At 31.4% G+C, this 19,959-nt stretch overlaps 1 protein-coding gene across 8 annotated transcripts; it reads right to left on the bottom strand.

Moving 5' to 3' along the window:
- Window positions 1-879: 879 nt before the first annotated feature.
- LOC143075640 (uncharacterized) lies at window positions 880-18,001 on the bottom strand. Of its 8 annotated transcripts, XM_076251131.1 has the most exons (7): window positions 17,870-17,888; window positions 10,804-10,842; window positions 9,018-9,184; window positions 4,789-4,910; window positions 3,288-3,378; window positions 1,624-1,803; window positions 880-1,059 (listed from the first exon to the last, which is right to left on the bottom strand). In XM_076251131.1, the coding sequence occupies exons 5-7, from the start codon at window positions 3,361-3,363 to the stop codon at window positions 896-898; spliced, it is 420 nt and encodes a 139-aa protein (XP_076107246.1). In that variant the 5' UTR covers window positions 3,364-3,378; window positions 4,789-4,910; window positions 9,018-9,184; window positions 10,804-10,842; window positions 17,870-17,888; the 3' UTR covers window positions 880-895. The 8 variants fall into 8 exon arrangements, 7 of the variants coding, with proteins under 7 accessions (XP_076107246.1, XP_076107244.1, XP_076107248.1 ...); XM_076251129.1 differs by lacking the exons at window positions 4,789-4,910; window positions 9,018-9,184 and having other exon boundaries at window positions 17,870-17,931; XM_076251133.1 differs by lacking the exons at window positions 4,789-4,910; window positions 10,804-10,842 and having other exon boundaries at window positions 17,870-17,895.
- Window positions 18,002-19,959: the final 1,958 nt, after the last annotated feature.

The following is a 19,959-nucleotide window of genomic DNA, read 5'->3' as shown; positions in this document are numbered from 1 at the left end:
TGGTCATCTGGCGCGTTGGCTATTTCGATCCTGTTGTTCCTTTGTTTTCCGCTTATAGTTAATAGAATGAAATTCAAAACAGTGTGGCTGTGGCCATTGATTGAAACATTAAATTCATCCATTGACTGGGACAATTTAGGTGAACGTTTGTATGTAACGACCATTGCTCACTGTGTACTTTTTAAAGACACTTAAACTATGGGGTCACCAAAGGTCCTCAACACCTTAATAAAGTATTTCGAAAAATTAATCAGGAATAACACGATGTTTTGATTAATATCAATTGTATAAATCAAAACATAAAGGTAATTCCTGATTAATTTTTCGAATTATTTTATAATTAAAGGCGTTAAGAAACCTTTGGTGACCCCACAGTTTAAATGTCTATCGTAGGTACGTCGTGAACAGTGGTCGTTACAGACACACGTTCACGTAAATTATCCCAGTCAATGGATGAATTTAATGTGTCAATCAATGGCCACAGCCACACTGTTTTGAATTTCATTCTATGTTTCCCTCGGTTTTGGTTTGTAACTTTGATTTGTTTTTTCTCAATCGATTTATGACTTTAATATGAACATCGGTGTACAAGTGTTGCCTTTACTTATAATTCTTGGCTTTTAAAAGTCGATTGTCGAGAGTTAACTCTAGATAAACGCTTTGAAAGGTTGAAATGTATACCCTATTATTTTCATTGTGTGGTTTTTTTTTAACTGTTAGCATCCGAAAAGAATTTACAGCCTGTAACCGGACAAGTTTCTGTTCTCTTTCAACCTTGAGAGAAGATAAAGAATCAGTATTTATTTGTAAATATTTAATTTTCTTTCATTCCATACATTTGTATAAAAGGAAGAATAGAAAAGAAAAAAAAATATGATGTTATTTTTTCGATCATTTATTCTAATCTATGCTTTTTAAAACACATGTTTTCTGCACTCATTTGGCCAATTTTTGTACATATTAGGACATTTTTGGCGCGACAGCTGCAGCCGTTTACTCCATCCAGATCAAGAACGCCATCATTAATTTGATAAACTCCTCCACCGTAACTGCAAGTACCTATTCAAAAAAAATAAATTTATATAACAACAAAAATGCTAGTTTGTTTTCCTAGTGTATCTGTATAATTTTAGCACACTTATAAGTTGAGATAAATGTTAAACCACAATAAACACTGAAATCTACAACTAGTATTTTTACATATTGTACAGTAATCATACATTTAAAAAGTCATTGGCGTTCCCTCTGCTGATTTGTTTTGTCTATATAACTATATACTTTCTTTTAAAACCTGATGGTTCAGAAAACGTTTTCCGCTTTGAGAGATTTCTTTGTTGGTGATATATCTCAGGTAATGTCTATTAAAAAAATATATATAATTATATTATATGAAACAATTATCGACTCAGAATATTTCGAACTGTTGTATAGACACCTATTCCTCTGCCAATTGATTAAAACTTTATTTTAGACCCTATAAATCGTATTTTTGTATTTGAATTGATGAGCTGCTTTCCGAATACCAATTCCGAACATTTTTGTTTATCATTTATAATCATCATAGGTACGATATTGACCGGAAGTATAACTGGTCTGGATTGAAACTACGTTTTATCTTCTTACCTGGACAATATGGACATGCTCCATGGCTAGGAACTAAAGGTTTCACGCATTGTGTGGCAGGACACTCAACTTCTCTACAGTACACATACTTTCCACTTGTTATGCAATATCTATCTCCATTCAGCGCAGGTTTGCTTTCTCCAACAGCATACTTTATACACTTTCCATATTTTTCTTTTCCTAAATGAATAGAACAAATAAAAACATTTTTTCTAATGAAATAATTTTTAACCAAATATTCCATAAAACACACAAACACATAATCAACGTCGTTAAGTATTTGATGGATAGTTGTATTATTGAGAAGCACCTCCTCTCCTTATGTTCTGTGTATCCCATTTCGTATTTGTATATAGTTATCAAAGGTACCAGGATTATAATTTAGTACGCTAGACGCGCGTTTCGTCTACATAAGACTCACCACTGACGCTAATATCAAAATATTTATAAAGCCAAAAAAAGTGTATTTATACCAGACATTGGTCCAAAATTATTGTAATGTTATCCACCTTTTGTCGTGCGAAGTTTTTGAATTAATTTTACAAAAGAAATTAAACGATGCAAAAGACTCCCAATTTTATTTGATGTTTTAAAAAGTTTAAGAAAAGGTATCAACTTAAGGTTGCACTTTGTAAATACAGCTGTTTCTCAAGCCACGCCTCTGTTGGGGATATTTGATATAAAAAATGTTTACGTACTGGCTCCCTGTATGATTTTAACTCTGTTTCATCTCATTGATACTAATTTGGGAATATTATTAGTATAAAAACACACGGTAGCAGTAAAAAATGAAACCTGAGGAAAAAACTCAGTAAAGGTAGGCATAGTATATAATTTAAGTATAAGTTTAAACTCTTAGAAGTTGGGGACACATACAGTTTGAATAGATGATACAAAGCCTTTAATTTTGAAATTAGTACATATAAACTTTTCCTCCTATAATATGATATTTAACAAAACGTCATGGTAAAGTGGCACCGTTTTAACGCCATATATATAGATGGGATTTTCTATAGGACATTGCATTGGCTAAAGACGTCATTTATATACCGATAAAACACATGTTCTTGTGACATGTAAACATGTAGGTGTAGATCTGTTAGTGAATATATAACATTTCTATTGAGTTTGGTTTTAATATCAATATTTATTATACCTATAAAACATTACTTTTTTCTTATTACACAGTGATGTGTTTAGAATGTATTTTCACATTTCTATGTATATTCTAATTTCCAAACCATAACTTTTTCTCCGAAGATAGACAAGTAATTAGTAACAAGTTTAAAAATTTGTTCAAAAGTTCAATGCTATCTGAGAATTCTATTCATTTGGATGACCTGAAAGCTTTTGAGAAGGAAAAAACTTCTCATATTCTTATCAAATAGGAAACTATTTACGTTTTTGTGTCATTACTATTGATGAAAAAACCTTACATTAGACATATAAGTATTAACTAACATCCCAGTGAATAACGTCGGTTAGGTTGCAATACATTACATGTACAGTTTTTTTTTTAGTCTCATATATATAATTATAACGACAAAAGAGAGTTCCTTCTTAATACTAACCCGTCATCCATTAAACAACTATTCCATATTGCTCATCATAACAATATTACACGTAACATTTAAATAACAAAAATATGAAAAAAATATATTTACCGAAAGATACTCCAATAAGACTGAACACGAACATGGCAGTAAATACCAACACAGGGAACACTCTACACTGTAACATTTTGAATTTCAGTTTCTGAAATATATTTATGAATTTAAAAAGAGTGCATCCAAATTTACTACAAATTAACAAATTTACTATAGGAAAGTAAATATGTCAGTACAATGGTCAATCAATAACGGTAGTCTAGCTATCATCACGACGGTCAGTATTTTGTTCGAGTCTTGTTAAAAACACCAGTCGAATTTACCTTTTTTGTTGAGAGATTTGAATATACAACTTACCAATTACACAGTGTCATATGAAGTGGTGAAACAATATTTTTTTCCATTCATACACATGTTTAATATATAGTACCAAGACTTCGGTAGATACATTTATTGTTTTAAAAGACGGATATATTTTAGTAATTAATGATCCGGATTTGTGTTACCACATCCTATTTAATATTTGTGTATACGCGCTGAACCTTAAATCATTGACATAAGGTATATGTTACAAACATAAGATCTGATTCAACTCTTTAGTATTTTATATTCAAATTACTAAAACATGGGGGAAAAAAATACAAATTACAAACTGGTGGTCCGTCTTGTGGACCATCATGATCAATAACGTATTAAAAAAGCGGATTAAATCTTAAAAATTATTTAAAAAAAAACCCAAAACAATCGCCATGTTTTTAAATTAATTACAAACGTATAGCTATAAAAAATATTATAATTTTCATATCATGATTTTTGCTGTCGTGTATAAAGAGAATATATGATGTCGTGATCCTACATTTAAAAGGTGTAGGAAAAAGCTATTAAAATCATTATTAAGTATTGTTCGAGTCCCGATGTTAACTACCTTTGATCAAATTATTTCTCCACACGAACCTCTCGCTAACAAAAACATCTTATATATATATTAATATCAACACTTTGGAAATATTTTATATGGACCAAATTTGATCATTATATTCTAATTATATTTTCTATGGTCTCATTATTTTACAGGATATATACTTGTTAACATTTCTTGTCATAATGATATTTGATTGATGCTGTTCGTAGTTGTTAACAACACTTGTCAGGAAACAATGTTTTTTGTTGTTGATGAATAAGCTTATATCTCTATTTGTCCTTTAAATTTATTAGTTAATAAACACAATGAATTATGATATCCTCATTTGTAAACTTCGATGGTTAATCAATATAATAGCATCTTTCATAACATTTAGCATCAGCTGGTTAATATATCCCTTTTGGTCATATATATTACGTCTTCCGATACTTATGTATTGCAGCTTTTAAATGCTTGACTTTAAGCGTTCTTGATGGCAAATCCAGAAAAGAATTTCGGACGGATTTAATTAATTTAAAGTGTCATTTCAATTTTTGTTGTTCTCTTAATGAAAATAAGCAATGAATGTATTTGCATTCAACACCAAAAACCGATTTCGTGGCGCTCAGTTTTAATTGATGGAGGAAGTCGTAGTACCTCACCACCTGATGAGAAGCACCAAACTTCGATTGGAAAACCCTACAGTCAATTAAGATTGAAGTCTAGTGCACCTGTGCCGTTGGGGATTCGAACCACAAACCTCATACAATATAATTCAACTGGAATAAAATAAATAGTAAAATGAAAAATAAATATAAAAATCAGCCCAATGCTTTATAATGATACATTAAAACTAGAAAAACAAAAGTCACATTAAATCTTTATATAGATATGAACATCATTTATGATTAAAATATATCATATAGCAAAACAAGCTCAGATTTGGATCATTCTGGCTTGTGTACACATAGTATGTTTATGGTATCTAAGTGTGTGTCTTAAACTTTGTTACTTAATATAATATTTTGTTTTATTAAAACCATTAATGATATTTTGATTAAATGACAATTTCGTGCTACTTATATTATATTAGAGGGCCTAACAAACAATCGACGTATCAGAAATGGAAATATTTACCAAAGTTACTGAATGAATTACGCATTACATATCACTGAACGTAATTTCCATCAACTTTATACTTGAAATAACAGTTGAAAATTCCTGCTCACCGTTATGACCAAATGTTGTATGTTTATTTAAGTACGTATCTCTTAATTACAAAATATCCTAAAGAGGCAATTAATCATTCATGGAAACTTTGAAATGTATCAACGTATTTTACTTATTATCAATTGAGATGAACTTCGAAAATTGCTAACGGTCATATCATCAGATACATAAAGTTATTATAAAAATGAATATATCATGAAAATTAATTGCGACGACGTGCGTGTACGCATTCAAACGAAAACTAGGTCGGCTTTATTTATAGTTGTAAGTAAAATTATCGTTTTACATGCAAAATAATGATTTCCGAAGGCCGAATCAGTCAATAAACAGTTCTTCACGGTTGCTCCCTTATACTTCTTTTCTATGATGCCATAATTTTATTTTAATGATCATTAATGAAAAAACAACACAAAGGACACATGCACACCATCTGCACAAAATATCAAATTGAAAAGTTCAACGAAAACGAATAACAATGAGTTCAATCATTGACTTATAAGCCAATATTCTAATATGACGTGTTTTTTTCGCTTTGTGAAGAAACCCATGCTCTAAATCCAATAAAATTGGTTTGCACATGCGTACTCAGATCGACGTCTGGTCTCTAATCGACGCCTGTTTCTCAAATCGACCACCAAATCTGACGTCACATTCTCAAATCGACGTTTGATCCTCGAATCGACGTTTGATCCTCGAATCGACGTTTGATCCTCGAATCGACGTCCAATGTGCCGTCATGTATTGGCAAAACGACGTCCGATTTATAATATTTTGATATGAGCGTCACTGATGAGTCTTATGTAGACGAAACAGTGTCTGGCGTACTAAACTATAATCTTGGTACCTTCAATATATATAACTATTATTGTAGTCTTCTTGATTTCCAATATCAATGAATAATAAAAAAATAAATTGCTGCACTTACACTTATACATTTTCTACATTTGAAAATGCCTGTACCAAGTCAGGAATATGACAGTTCTTGTCCATTCATTTTTGATGCGTTTTGTTATTTGATTTTGCCATGTGATTATGGACTTTCCGAATTGATTTTCCTCTGAGTTCAGTATTTTTGTGATTTTACTTTTTATACATGCATATTGATAAATGGCATGTGAGTATACGTATATAGATATAGGAACCCAACGACAAAGAAAACGAAACGACATTTATATTGGGCATGAACACTCAGTTTTCAACAATGGACAAAATGAAGGAGAAAATACCAACTGTTTTTAGGGTATTATAATTTGAACTCTAAGATATACTAGTATTCAACAAATTCATTAGTTTTACACCTTGAGTAAAAAATGTACAAAATAAATTGGCATTATGTTTTTATGTTGTGGTGTTACACCACTGTTCCAGGTTAAGGTAGACGGGGTGTCTAAATTGTAATCCATAGAATTTTTTAATAATTTGCCAAAAGGTAGTTTTTATCATGCTTTTTAAAAAAAAATTATAAAAAGAATGGGTCACCGGCCTTATTTTTACGCTACACGGTGTTAAAAATTGACAAATTTTGTATAGATTATGCATGGAAACCCCAATTTTCTGCAAAAAAGCGTAATCTATACCATAGAATTTTGAGATAACATATGAGAAGATGGCTTCAATAGTATGCTTTCAGTTAAATTGCCTCCCCTTATGTGGCAAAGTTGGAAAAAAATTGATCAAACAAAAGTTTTCTGTTTTTTTGTAAAATACAACCATAAATATGATAAAACATGTCATTTTCTATATCGAAGTGGAAGTTCTTACACATGAATTACCTACTACTCTAAAAATTTGCACATTTTATTAAAGATCTAGACCTTGTTTTCTGGTATTTCCAAATCAAAGATGGAGGAAGACACCCTATCTACCTTAAGGGAAGGTTTAGCGCTCACAAACATGTTAAACCCAGCCAAATATTTTATGTGTCTGTAGTCTAGTGGTTCACCGTTGTCGTTGGATTATGTCTTGCATATTTGTTTTTCGGATTTTTTTTGGTATAAGTCAGTTTTTAGTTTTATAATAATTCTTTTATATGTCTCATGTCGTGGTGGCCTTTAATTGCCGATTTTATCATTGTTGAAGGACGTACGGTTGCCTATAGATATAAGAAGATGTGGTATGAGTGGCAATGGGACAACTCTCAATCAAAGTCACAGTTTATAAAAGAAAACCATTATAGGTCAAAATACGGCATTAAACACGGAGCCTTGGCTTACACCAAAAAGCAAGCTATAAAGGTAAAGGGCTATATAATTGCTTACATCCACTTCATTTCAACTCTGGTGTATAGTTGTCCGATTAGCTATCACACCACATCTCATTGTTGTTTTAATAAATTACAACAAAATTAATATTACAACCTGTAAACATCGGTAGCACGTTTAAAAATTTATGTTTTAATACCTTTTATTTGTCACATATACTATGTTTTGATTGTAAAAATATTGACCTACACCTGTCTTTACTCCTCTCTCGGACAATTCAAGTTTTAGTTCTGTAATTTCGGCAGTTTTATTCATTTGTTTTAGAAGAAGAAGAAGAAGAAGAAGAAGAAGAAGAAGAAGAAGAAGAAGAAGAAGATGCTTTTAATTATTTCCATTAAATGAGCTCACAAGGAGCATAATATAATATCATTATAATATTATTATTTTACAAATATAATAAACAATACAGTATACATAGTTACAAACACAAATAAGAAACCACAGATATATTTCCGTATAATGCGGCATGTTGGCCAAAAATGTCTGAGTTTCGGCGTTTGGATCTTTCCATAGGTCCATTAAAACGGACGTCGATTAGAGAAGTTAATATTTGGACGTCGATTAGAGAAGCAAAAAATTGGACGTCGATTAGAGGGTGATAGAATTGGCCGTCGATATGAAAACTTATTTTATTGTGACGTCAGCATTGGACGTCGATTTGCAGAACGGACGGCGATTAGAGACGGACGTCGATCTGAGTCTTACATATTGACTACTGCAGAATAATTAATTTTATTAAATTGGCATGCATTTGATATATTTCATTAACTTAAAACGCTTTCAAATTCTTAAATGATGCACATGTTGTCACTAATTCATTTATTATGACTTTAATGTGTTGCAATTGGAAATTGACATATTTGACATAGATACGACAACCGTTCATGCTGATTGTTCAAAACTCCTCCCTCTGAAAAATCACATTGCCAGTCGTTTGCTTGTTTACCAACAAAAAGGGAGGTTCATGGAAGAGCTCTCTAAACGTATACACATCGGACACAGCAATTACCTTAATTGTCTTAATCAGAATCGAAATAATTGATGCAAGCTATACTTTATTGTAGTTTTAACATGGGTAGTCATTATTTTCGTGTTATTCTAGCTCTCACTAACGCTCGGGCAAAAAAAAAATCACAAATATAATGCCTACTCATGTAAAAACTACAATAAAGCATAGCTTTCATCAATTATTTCTTAAATATACCATAAATGGTTTTACAGCTCATGTTTTACAAATTTCAATCAAATTGAGTGCCAATAGCAGAATATTATTTCTACAATCAGCTTGATAAATGTTCAAGAAAAAAATCACATTCTAATATATTTGTTCTATTAAAGATAAAATTGAGGATGAAAATCGAAATGGGAAAAGTTTCTAAGAGACAACAACCATACCAAAGAGCATAACACATCCGAAGTCCATAAATGGGTCTTCAACACAGCGTGTTAATCCAACACCCAATGGCGGGCTGCCACTTGCTTTAAACAAAATGTGCTCCCGTTCCAGGAAAATGGACGTATCCAATGTTCCTTTAACTAACTATCAATATGAGTGTACTCACCTGGAAATAGACAAGCTATAGCAAGAAGTGTTTTAATTGAAGGTTCCTTTTAAAGGGACTACAAATGTTGCAGGTGAGATACCAGACAGGTTTTTACTCAATTTGATAACGATCGAAATAACTGAGACCCCTCAGAAAGCCCTTCAGCTATTCGTGATTACAAAAATCTGTTGCAGTAGTTTTACCATGTACTAAATCTTATTAAAGTAACCGAGTTTTAATCATTGTTACGTAAGAAAAGATTAAGAACTATGTTCAGCTTTGAGTATTCATTATTTATGGAAAGTGCTATTTTAAAACAAATTTCCGTCTAAGTGAAAATTTATTGACACGTAAATAAAAAAAAGCTTTACATACAAGTATCGATAGTCTGTATATGTAATCTAATCTGAAATCAATTTATCATTATAATATAAGATTTATCATCTTTCCATAAATTTATTTTGGCATATCAATTATTGTTTCTTGATAAATTTTTCATATGGCCTGCAAGGCGATTTACATCTTTAACTGTGGCCATTCCAAATACAAGTTTGTAATGGAACTAATTAAAACTTTAGCTTTGTATATTTGAACCAATAAGTAGATGTTTCTCTTGGAACAAGTTGTATATTACCAACAGTATTATATACATTGGATGGTATATGTGTCAGTACTGCATACAAGGTTTTATCGGTAATTCGTATATTTTCCCTTTGCTCTTACTGCTTAATATTTTCGAGTATCAACATACTTGCTGTATCACTGAAACTATTAGGTAATACATTGTGTGACGTCATAATTACCGATAAACAGAATAATAGGTAGTTTCGTTTTTGATACTGACTATATCATGTGGAAAATCTTAACTCGCCCTAACGGGCTCGTCTAGATATTCCACATGATATAGTCAGTATCAAAAACGAAACTACCTATTATTCTATATATATCTTATAATTGAGAATCACATTAACATATAATATGATCCAATTCCATCATTATAGTATAGTAATCTTTCCACAAAGAAGCAAATCTTGAGCCATTTGTATCTCGAACTTTTTTCATTTTCATTTTTGTTTTTAAATGATCTAAATAAAGGCAACTGTAGTATACCGCTGTTCAAAACTCATAAATCTATGGACAAAAAACAAAATCGGGGTAACAAACTAAAACTGAGGGAAACGCATTTAATATTAGAGGAGAAAAACGACACAACATTAAAATGTAACACACACAGCAACGGACTAAGCATTAGACAAAATCCGATGAGAATCTAAGAATCACCATTTGTCACTATCAAATTTGAGTGATAAAGTTGATAGTTTTTGCAATACTTGCCAAGAAACAATGATTTCTTTTGTTGAATAAGCTTATAGCTCTACTTTTCCTTACAATAAATATTATACGCATTAAGAACGACACCCCATTTGGGAAATTGGATGGTATATCAATATCATGGCATATTTTATTACCTTAAGCATCAGCTGGTTGATATGTCCCTTTTGGTCATATATCTCACGTCTTCCGATACTTATGTTTTACAGCTTTCAAATGCTTGACTTAAGCGTTCTTATATAAACAGAAGGGTTTATAGAATGAAAACAACACTTAAAAAAAACCCTTGTGCATCCGAATCTTACCTTTGAACCAGTTCGCATCATAGAAAAAAATCTGGATAGCTGGAAACAAACATCAAATAATGTCAATACAACCAGAAGCATCATTTTATAAAGTTAAATGATAATAAAAAGTGATACAATTCAAAATGAACGAATCAAAATTCCTGGATAAGAAACGAATACTTTTAATTAATTGACATTTCAAGAATAAAAAGATTAAAACAAAATAACTGCGTTTACTGCGTTTCAAGAAATAGTGATTGTTACGACTTCAGTTTCACTTTATACATTTATTTCCAGTGCCTAGGGGAGATTTAAAGATTGGTTCACCATGGAAATCATGCAAATTACATTCCCCGAGGGTTATGATTTTCATGGTTGAAAACATTTTTATATCTCCATAAGCCAAGGTAAATGTTTTATTCCACTGTCTATACTTTTTAATTTCTTATGAACGCAATTACTGATAGCTAGGTCAATGCCAAATACAACAATAAAAAGATCATGCATCGAAGACTAAATTATAAATTAGTTCACACTAAACATCCAATGGATTAAGTATAATGACGTCATCAACAGTCAGAGAAACTAGAACCGACAGATTTTCGAACCATGAATGTGAATATGTATATAAATATGATATTAATATAAAAATAAAGAGATGTGGTATATAAGTTTGATTTAATTTACTGATATCAAAATCGGAAGTTATACCAATGAAACAATATTCAATATCTAATTACAAGGCTGAATTATTATTCTCTAAGAATATGTTTATATAGGATCGTCAGGTCGATCGTCTCAAAATTTCCGGTTACAAAGACCTGTGATAAGTATACCGTATCATCTTCACGAATAAGACAGGATAGTCTTGAAGTATAGAGTCTAAGTACTGGCGTTTTTATCATCTTAATAACGTATTATAATATTCTTTTATTTGTTTTTGTACAATATTAACCTATATTGTTTGTCAATTTTGCGAGATATTCTTTTGTTGTGTTTCGGTACTTATACATCGCCTATTATGTATTTTTTTTTAAATTTTGTCTTTCATTGTTTGTTTATATATAAAAGAAGATGTGATATTATTGCCAAATGACACAACTATCCACAAAAGACCAAACGACAAAGAAATTTATATATAAACTATAGGTCATCGTGCGGCCTTCAACAATGAGTAAAACACATACTGCATAGTCGGCTATAAAAGGCCCCGAAATGACAAATGTAAAACAATTCAAACAAGTTATGTTCTTTTCCTATATTGCTTTTCTTTGTTGACATATTCTTTTTATATATATAGAGATTAATAAAATTTTAGAATAGAAATCGGAAATTTGTCAAAGAGACAACAACACGACCAAAGAGCATAAGACAGCCCAAGATGAGAAAATCCGGCACCCGGAGTCGTGCTTCAGCTGACCCCTAAACAAAAATATGTACTTGGTCAGTGATAATGGACGTCATATTAAACTCCGAAATATATAAAAGAAACTAAAGTTAAAAAATATCCAAGACTTACGAAGGCCAGAGGCTCCTCACTTTGGACAGGAGCAAAAAATGTGGCGGGGTTAAACATGGTTTTTTAATATTTCAATCCTCCCTTATACCTTATAGCAATAAAGAAAAACAAACACACACAGCAATACGCACAGTAAATCTCAGTTGAAAAGAAGTTAGAGTCCAATGTCGAAAAATGTAACAAAAACAACTAAATAAAATTACAATGCTACATATATTAACAAAGAACTACTACCAGTTACTGACATGCCAGCTTCAGACCTCAGTTCAACTGATTGCAGGATTATGTCTTCATCATATGAAGATCAAGCACAATCCTTTCCGTTAGGTGTTAAGTAGCACACTATCATAAAGATTAGAGAAGAACAAAACGCGTATGATGCCAATAACTGGTTCTAGAATAAATGTGTTTATTGTCGATGCAAAGACCTTATAAGTGAATCATTATCAAAGCCAAAAGATGCCATTTTTAATGACCCGAAAACAGGATCGAACTATATTCCTTCTTAATAAGTCCGTTTAAAGGTTTTGTTAGATTTTGCGGTGAGTGCGGACATTTTTGTGCTTTGTAAACATAATTTCCATAGAAGATTGGATGTAATGTGAAATACCTGAACGTGTAAGATGTCTGTATGTTGATTTATATATTTACGAGTGATGTCCTTGTACCGATGATAAAATTTAGTAAATGTTTTGACTAGTTTGTGATAAGGAAAAACCCTAGTGTAGTGTAGCTAACATCTAATAACTTGTAACATACACGAGTGAATCGTAAAAGTCTAGATATATAAACACCATAAGATGGTGACTAGGGAAGGTCCCAATCTTAAAATGAACAATTATCAATAGAAAATGAAAAATCTTCTCTTTTATTAAAAATGTTGGCTTTAGTCATGAATTTCAAGAAACTGGCAGTGTTAATTATTAGAATTAGCTTTATTTAAAGTTAGTAAAATAGGATAAATCTCTGTAGTGTACATACTGAAGTCGTTATTATTGAGAGCCAATATATCATTAAACTATCTAAAATATTATCAAATGTATGTATCAGATGTTGTTTTGATGGCCTTTTTTCTTTTTCCTTTTAGTTATGAATTGTAACTCATAACAATACAGAAACAGGTCCACAAGAAGTGGTGCACAGTTAGTCCCAATTGGAAATTTAATAACTGGACGATATATGGATTTTCCAAAGCGAACAAAAATGTTGTCTAGTAAAACTTTGAGGCTATTAAGATTATAGCACAATTTTAACTGTGCACGCTTATCTTTGCCATTTTTCCTATTACGTCTGTTTGGTTTGTTCCCACATCTTTGTCAATGTAATTGAATTGTATGCGACTGTCATACAAGTGAGAGGTGTAGCTAGCAATCAAACCATGTTTAAATTACCATTTTCTACATAAGGAAATGCCTGTACCAATCCAGGAATATGACATTTGTTTAATGATTATGATATGTTTGAGTTTTTGATATTGACATTGGATTAGGAACTTTCCGTTTTGAATTTCCCTTGGTGTATGGTAATTTTGTTAACTTAGTTGTGACATGACTAACTTACTGATCGAATAATTTCACTGACAATTAAAAGAAAGAATATGATGTTTAATTTGTAAAGAGGGCATATGTCTAATGCAGAGACTTATAAGGCTTGTATTAGACATGCGTAATTAAAAATACCATGAAGGTACTGTAAACAGCATTCTTATGTATTTTTAGAGAATTTTTAACAATTTTGATAGTCACGATGTAAATTTTGAGTAACTAATGTTACATGCAATCATTTTATGCAAAAATAGATGTATAATGGTGAAACGTAGGATTCACTAATGCAAAATGTTTACACCAATAAGATCCTTTCAATAATTCGAACAACTAATGGAAAAGTCAAGAACAATCTTTTATTTCCAACAATTTATTTCTTTTATTCATCATAACTTATTATATTTATGGTTTTTTATTCAAGCACATCCATTCTGCAGGTACACCTACTTTTGTATGGGGTGTGCTATTTCCATCACGACAGTGACATCTGTTATATCTATCAAGGCATCGAAACGAGGCACCAACTTGATAAACGATTCCTCCATAACTGCAAGTGCCTATTATATAAAATGGAGATACATATACAACAAATTAATGCAATTGTTACAGTATAAATTGTACTTTTTAATATTAAAAATATAAAAAAAAACCAAGAGAGAATAAATTGAGTACTGTATACTGCAGTCAGGTACTTCAAAACAATGAAACCCTCTGTTTATATAAATACTTGTCCAAGGTCAGAAATCTAAACATGGTGGCCTTTGATGAAATATTCTTGATTGTTTGTAATCAATGTTATAAACGATTTACACATCTGTTCAACTCTGAGACTTCTGAAACAGACTGTTAGTTGACCTTCATATGAGTTTTTGTTTAAATGAATTGTTAAGTTTATGTCTAAATTTCAGTTGGTGCACACGTTTTCTTTTATTTATATCTGTTTATTAATACCATAAAGTTCAGATATTACCATATGTCAGAAATCGAAATTTACAACTAAGAAATAATAATTCAAAGTTTGAACTGACCTTTACAATATGGACATTTTTTATACGGTGCAACTAATGGATGTGCACATGCTGTTGGAGCACACTTAAATTCTATGCAATACTCATAATCCCATCCAACTCTTGCTTTACAAAACCTGTCACCATTTGGAAGATCCGGTTTGTTTTCCCCTTCGGCATACCTAATACAGTCTCCATATTTGTCTCTTCCTAATGAAATACATTTCAAAATTAATGCACTCAAGTCCAAAATAAAAAATAAATAAATATCAAAAACATAAAAAACACAAAAAAAACCCATAAAAACACGCTTGAACATACAATTTAAGATACAGTCGGTTTGCATTCATATTGACTGTGTCTTACAGACAGAGATTTTTTATGGATCTAATTCACAATTAATTGATGTTTAATTAAAATCAAAATTATGAATGCAAGACTTTTATAACCAATATAAAATCAATAATGTCACTTCTCAGAAGATTTGCTGAAAAGAGGGGGAGGGGGGGGGGGGTCATCTTTATAACTCGAATTATAGTAACTGACTATATTTCATGTTTTACTACCACGCATGCTAGACATTCATCTATGATTAAAACACAATTATTTTTAGTATTTTGTGTTACAGATAATTCATCCTGCACTGGGATATTCATTTTTCAAATTGTAAATTTATTTATTAACTTTCAAAATGACAAGTGTTTACTACTTAGACCTCCTCCTTAACAAACCCTTGCTATGAAGAACAAAGACGCTAAATTCATTCAAGTTTGGACATCACAATATAGCAAGTAATTACATAACCATTGTTTATGTAATAATTATGTCATAATGAAATTATCACAATTTGAAAGATTAATCTTTCTTCTTTCTTTTGGTACCTCATTTATAAAATATAAACAAGGATGTAATGAATTACATCAGTTTAAAGTTATCTGATTTGGAGGAAAAAATCTTTGTATTGTGCTACCTAAAATGAACTTGTCTTCCCAGGTTAGGGGACGGTGTTGGGATCCCGCTAACATGTTTATTCCCGCCACATTATTTATGTATGTGCCTGTCCCAAGTCAGGAGCCTGTAACTCAGTGGTTGTCGTTTGTTTATGTGTTACATATTTGTTTTTCGTTAATTTTTTTTTTTTAACATAAATAAGGCCGTTAGTTTACTCGTTTGAATTGTTTTACATTTTCTTATCGGGGCCTTTTATAGCTGACTATGCGGTATGGGCTTTTTTTTTATAGCTTTATCATTGACCAGTAAAAGTTCTCAAAAACTATTAAAAAATAAATAAGATTTTATAAGACTTTTACAAATGACTTATAATTATACATGTAAAAGATTTATAAAAAGAAAAATGGGGTCCATTGGCAAAATTTTTTAAGGTATTCAAATGGATAAAACCAGAAGATTTGGGAAATCTGACAAAAATTCCAAAACATGACAAGCAAACATCTTTAAGTGCTTATTAACTGTTGTATATACTGTCCGTGAGATAAATTGAGTAGTAAGTTTGTTTTCATCAATAAATATCAGAAGATGTAATATGAGCCCCTTTAAAAGTATAATACTTCCTAATACTCCTTAACGTTTTAACGTATATATATTTAGGTCAAAAGTATCTATCACAATAGTGTTAATCGATTAGGGAAAGAGAGAAAAGAGCAAACATTCAGTTTGAATAACTAAGTAATAATTTCAGTATGACTAATGATCTTCATATTGATTTTCACAGGAAATATTCTGATTATTAACACTGGCATTCGTTCAAGTACATGCACATGTGTTTTTTTGGATGAGAGGACTTTCCAAAGGATGATACCCTCATATTTATTCAATTAATCCTAATTTAATCATGATATCATGAGTTAACGGTAATTAATATAAAGGAAAACGTATTAAACGTAATATATTCACCGGAAGCTGGTCCCATTATACAGAACATGTATATTGCAGCAAGTACATACACAGGAGATACTATACTTTGTAACATTTTTGTTTTTACCTTCTGAAATTAATCAAAATTGATCAGGATGTAGACATATTCCAATATTGTAAGATGTCTGTTCTGTCATGCCAGAACTAACTGACCCTACATTAAATTTTAAAAAGCACGGTCACCGATTGGTACATACCAGTTTTTAAGTGCACATAATCCAATATAGTAATGAAGGAACTTATTATTCATGTCAAAAGTATATGCAAATGTAAGGTGTACGGTGATCGGTGGCCAAGTACTGACATAACGATTCGGACTGCAAACAATTACATTTTATATACTGAGCATTAAACACTAATCAATCAATCAATCAATCAATAGATCAATCAATCAATCAATCAATCAACAGATCAACCAGTCAAATAGATAGGTATGGATAATAAGTTATACAAACACGTCTATGCTGCTTAAATAATCTGACATAAAACATGCTAATCAATTCCCTTATGTATAATGAGATATTGAGAACTTATATTTTCTCAGTATGAACAGAACCACAACAGAAATTATCGGACCACAGATGAATTATCACGTTGTGATTGGTTAAATGCCGTCACGTGGTGACCCCCTATGAGACCGTATGGGGTTAGTAAGTTTCATATGGGGTTCATGACGCGTTAATGGCGACGTCATCTATTAATGTTGTTGTGTTTCATTGTTTATTATTCAACAAAACGCCGCAGAAAAAGTCCAACGTCCGATAAATTCGTTATACGGTTAACTACTGACCCCCCTACGAATCCATAGAGGGTGAATAAAATTCATAGGGGACTCGGCCTCAGGCCTCACCCCCTATGGATTTTACTAACCCTCTATGGATCCGTATGGGGTCAGTAGCGAACCATATAACTTAAAATATGGCAGTGACACATTTTCCTTTCGACTATCAAGTTATGGCAACGAAACATAAACCTTCGACAGAAAAACTCACGATCCTAGTCAGTTCATATTGATTCTATATAAATCTTTAAGACTTTTTTAAACACATTTTTTTAATTAGAGATAAAAAACTACTTACCTTATCTATTACGACGTGACCGTAAAAGAATACAATACTTGCTTCCGTCACTTGTTAAATAGAAAATTTAATACCAGCGTAGATTCAGTTGTTAATAAGCCAAGAGAAGTATTGCTGTTTACATATGTCCGGAGTTTTGTAACCACATCCAATTGACGTGTACTTAATTTTTCAAGGTTCGTGTAACTACACGCAAAATTAAAATGGACTTGTGACATTGATGGTGTTTGAATTTGTTTTAACTTCTTTTGAAGAAATACAGTTTAAAAGTGTCTGATTGGCAGTGAAAACATCTTTTTATTGTTCTATCTTAATTAATGATGTCATTACATAATATGTTATAAGTCACTTTTTTATCAAAAAGTAAATGATATACAAATAATAGTGTATAGTGGTCGGACATTCTGCTGTGTGATATGTTGTTTCTGTTTTTAAGGCTTATGGTCGTAGTTAACATAAGCTATCGAATAAGAAATATTGTGACATTTGCTTGGTTTAAATAAAAATGTAAGCAGATGCAATGATAAAATGTATTTGTTATAATTGAGGTGTTTGGTCGTTTTTACCTTATATGTTGAATAAGTAATGTTTTAGACATATGGTCAGTTTATTTGGAAATTAAACTTCTTGCCATTATAAATTGAATATGTCTTTAACCTAAGTTATCGAATATGAAATTGAGATATGCAAAGAGAAATTTAGAAAATTGAAATAAAGCACGTTGATGTCGTGAATGTGTTTCTCAGGGGAAAGTCTTAGAGGTCTCATTTTCATATTATATAAAAACAAATTATATATAGACATCATAGCAAATGGCTGAGTTTGCATACTAACCCTTTCCCTTTCATGCATTTTAGACCTTTACTTATCGAAAATACATTATCGAAGTTTAAATGAATACAGCATTCGCATCAATGGTCATACACATGCCATGTTGGGCTCAAATGAAAGATAATTGGTCAAATATTTCAAAAAATTAAGTTTGAAGATAATTCGTCATTTTTTGGTCACGTGGTATATTTCCAAAAGTCACGTGACTGTTGGAGAAAAAGTGAAAAAATACGAAATCCTTGGGCAAAAAAAGAGACATATTGGTGGGCTAATAGAGTAAGGTTTTGGTGGAAACACAATGCCTCGAGTCTATTGAAGCCATATAAGTTATCATAGTGGTATAAATAGACGCATAACGTGCTATAGTCCTTGAAATATCGATGTCCGTAACATTCAAAATAATTGATTTTAGACGCTCTTTTTGTCCGATTTCAAACTTGGACCCTAGTTATTTTTTTTATTTGTTTTTAATCAATCAGCAACCTAAACTTTGTTTTTACAAGGGAAAATTCATTGAATTACCAATGCTAGCTTCATCTGAGACACCCTTGACCGAGCCCGATGGAGCAAAGGAGGTAAGAAAAGGGGGAGGGGCAATTTTGCACACACATTCTTTTAAAAAAATTTCGTAAGTTTCCTTTTTGAAATTGAAAGCAAAGTTAAGTTAAGTTACATTTAATATAGGAAATTATTTTTCCGACTCAATGAGATTCGAACTCTTAATCTTGGGATAGATCAGCGTACCCCTGCGCCACTGGCATTGTAGTGAAATTATTGAAATTTAAGTACTTAAGTGTACTACTACGGAAGAAATTAAAAAAAAAATAATATAAAGATTCTCACCCAGTTTGTTTTCTTTTTGGAATTACCCTATATTTAGCATAAAAAAAGTATCGTCAAGAAAATAATATGAAGCAGTTCATTCGAAAAACCAAATGGCCTGATTTATGACAAAATTATAAATCAAAAACACAAATGACATACCGTTCAAACGATAATCACTAAACTACACACTCCTGACTTGAGACAAAAACGTATATAAATTAACAGTTGAACATGCTATGGAGCACAAAGTCCCTTCTTTTACATGGAACAGAGTTGCAACAGCATAACGTGAGAACAAACTTGAGAGTTCATTTTGAAATGTCTTACCTATCAAATTTTGACAAAGCACAGACATATAACACATGTATAACAAAGAAAACAAGAATGTGTCCAAAGTACACGGATGCCCCACTCGCACTATCCTTTTCCATGTT

This window comes from Mytilus galloprovincialis, chromosome 5 (genome assembly GCF_965363235.1).
Source record: "Mytilus galloprovincialis chromosome 5, xbMytGall1.hap1.1, whole genome shotgun sequence".
Classification (NCBI taxonomy): domain Eukaryota; kingdom Metazoa; phylum Mollusca; class Bivalvia; order Mytilida; family Mytilidae; genus Mytilus; species Mytilus galloprovincialis.
Note: the sequence above shows the minus strand (reverse complement) of the source record. Positions and strands in the feature narration are given on the sequence as shown.

Coding starts and splice junctions, on each gene's coding strand:
- LOC143075640 (XM_076251129.1), bottom strand. CDS start 10,824: ATGATGCGAACTGGTTCAAAG. Junction 3,379..10,803: donor TGATGCGAACTGGTTCAAAG/GTAAGATTCGGA, acceptor AATATATTTCAG/AAACTGAAATTCAAAATGTT. Junction 1,060..1,623: donor AGCATGTCCATATTGTCCAG/GTAAGAAGATAA, acceptor TTTTTTGAATAG/GTACTTGCAGTTACGGTGGA.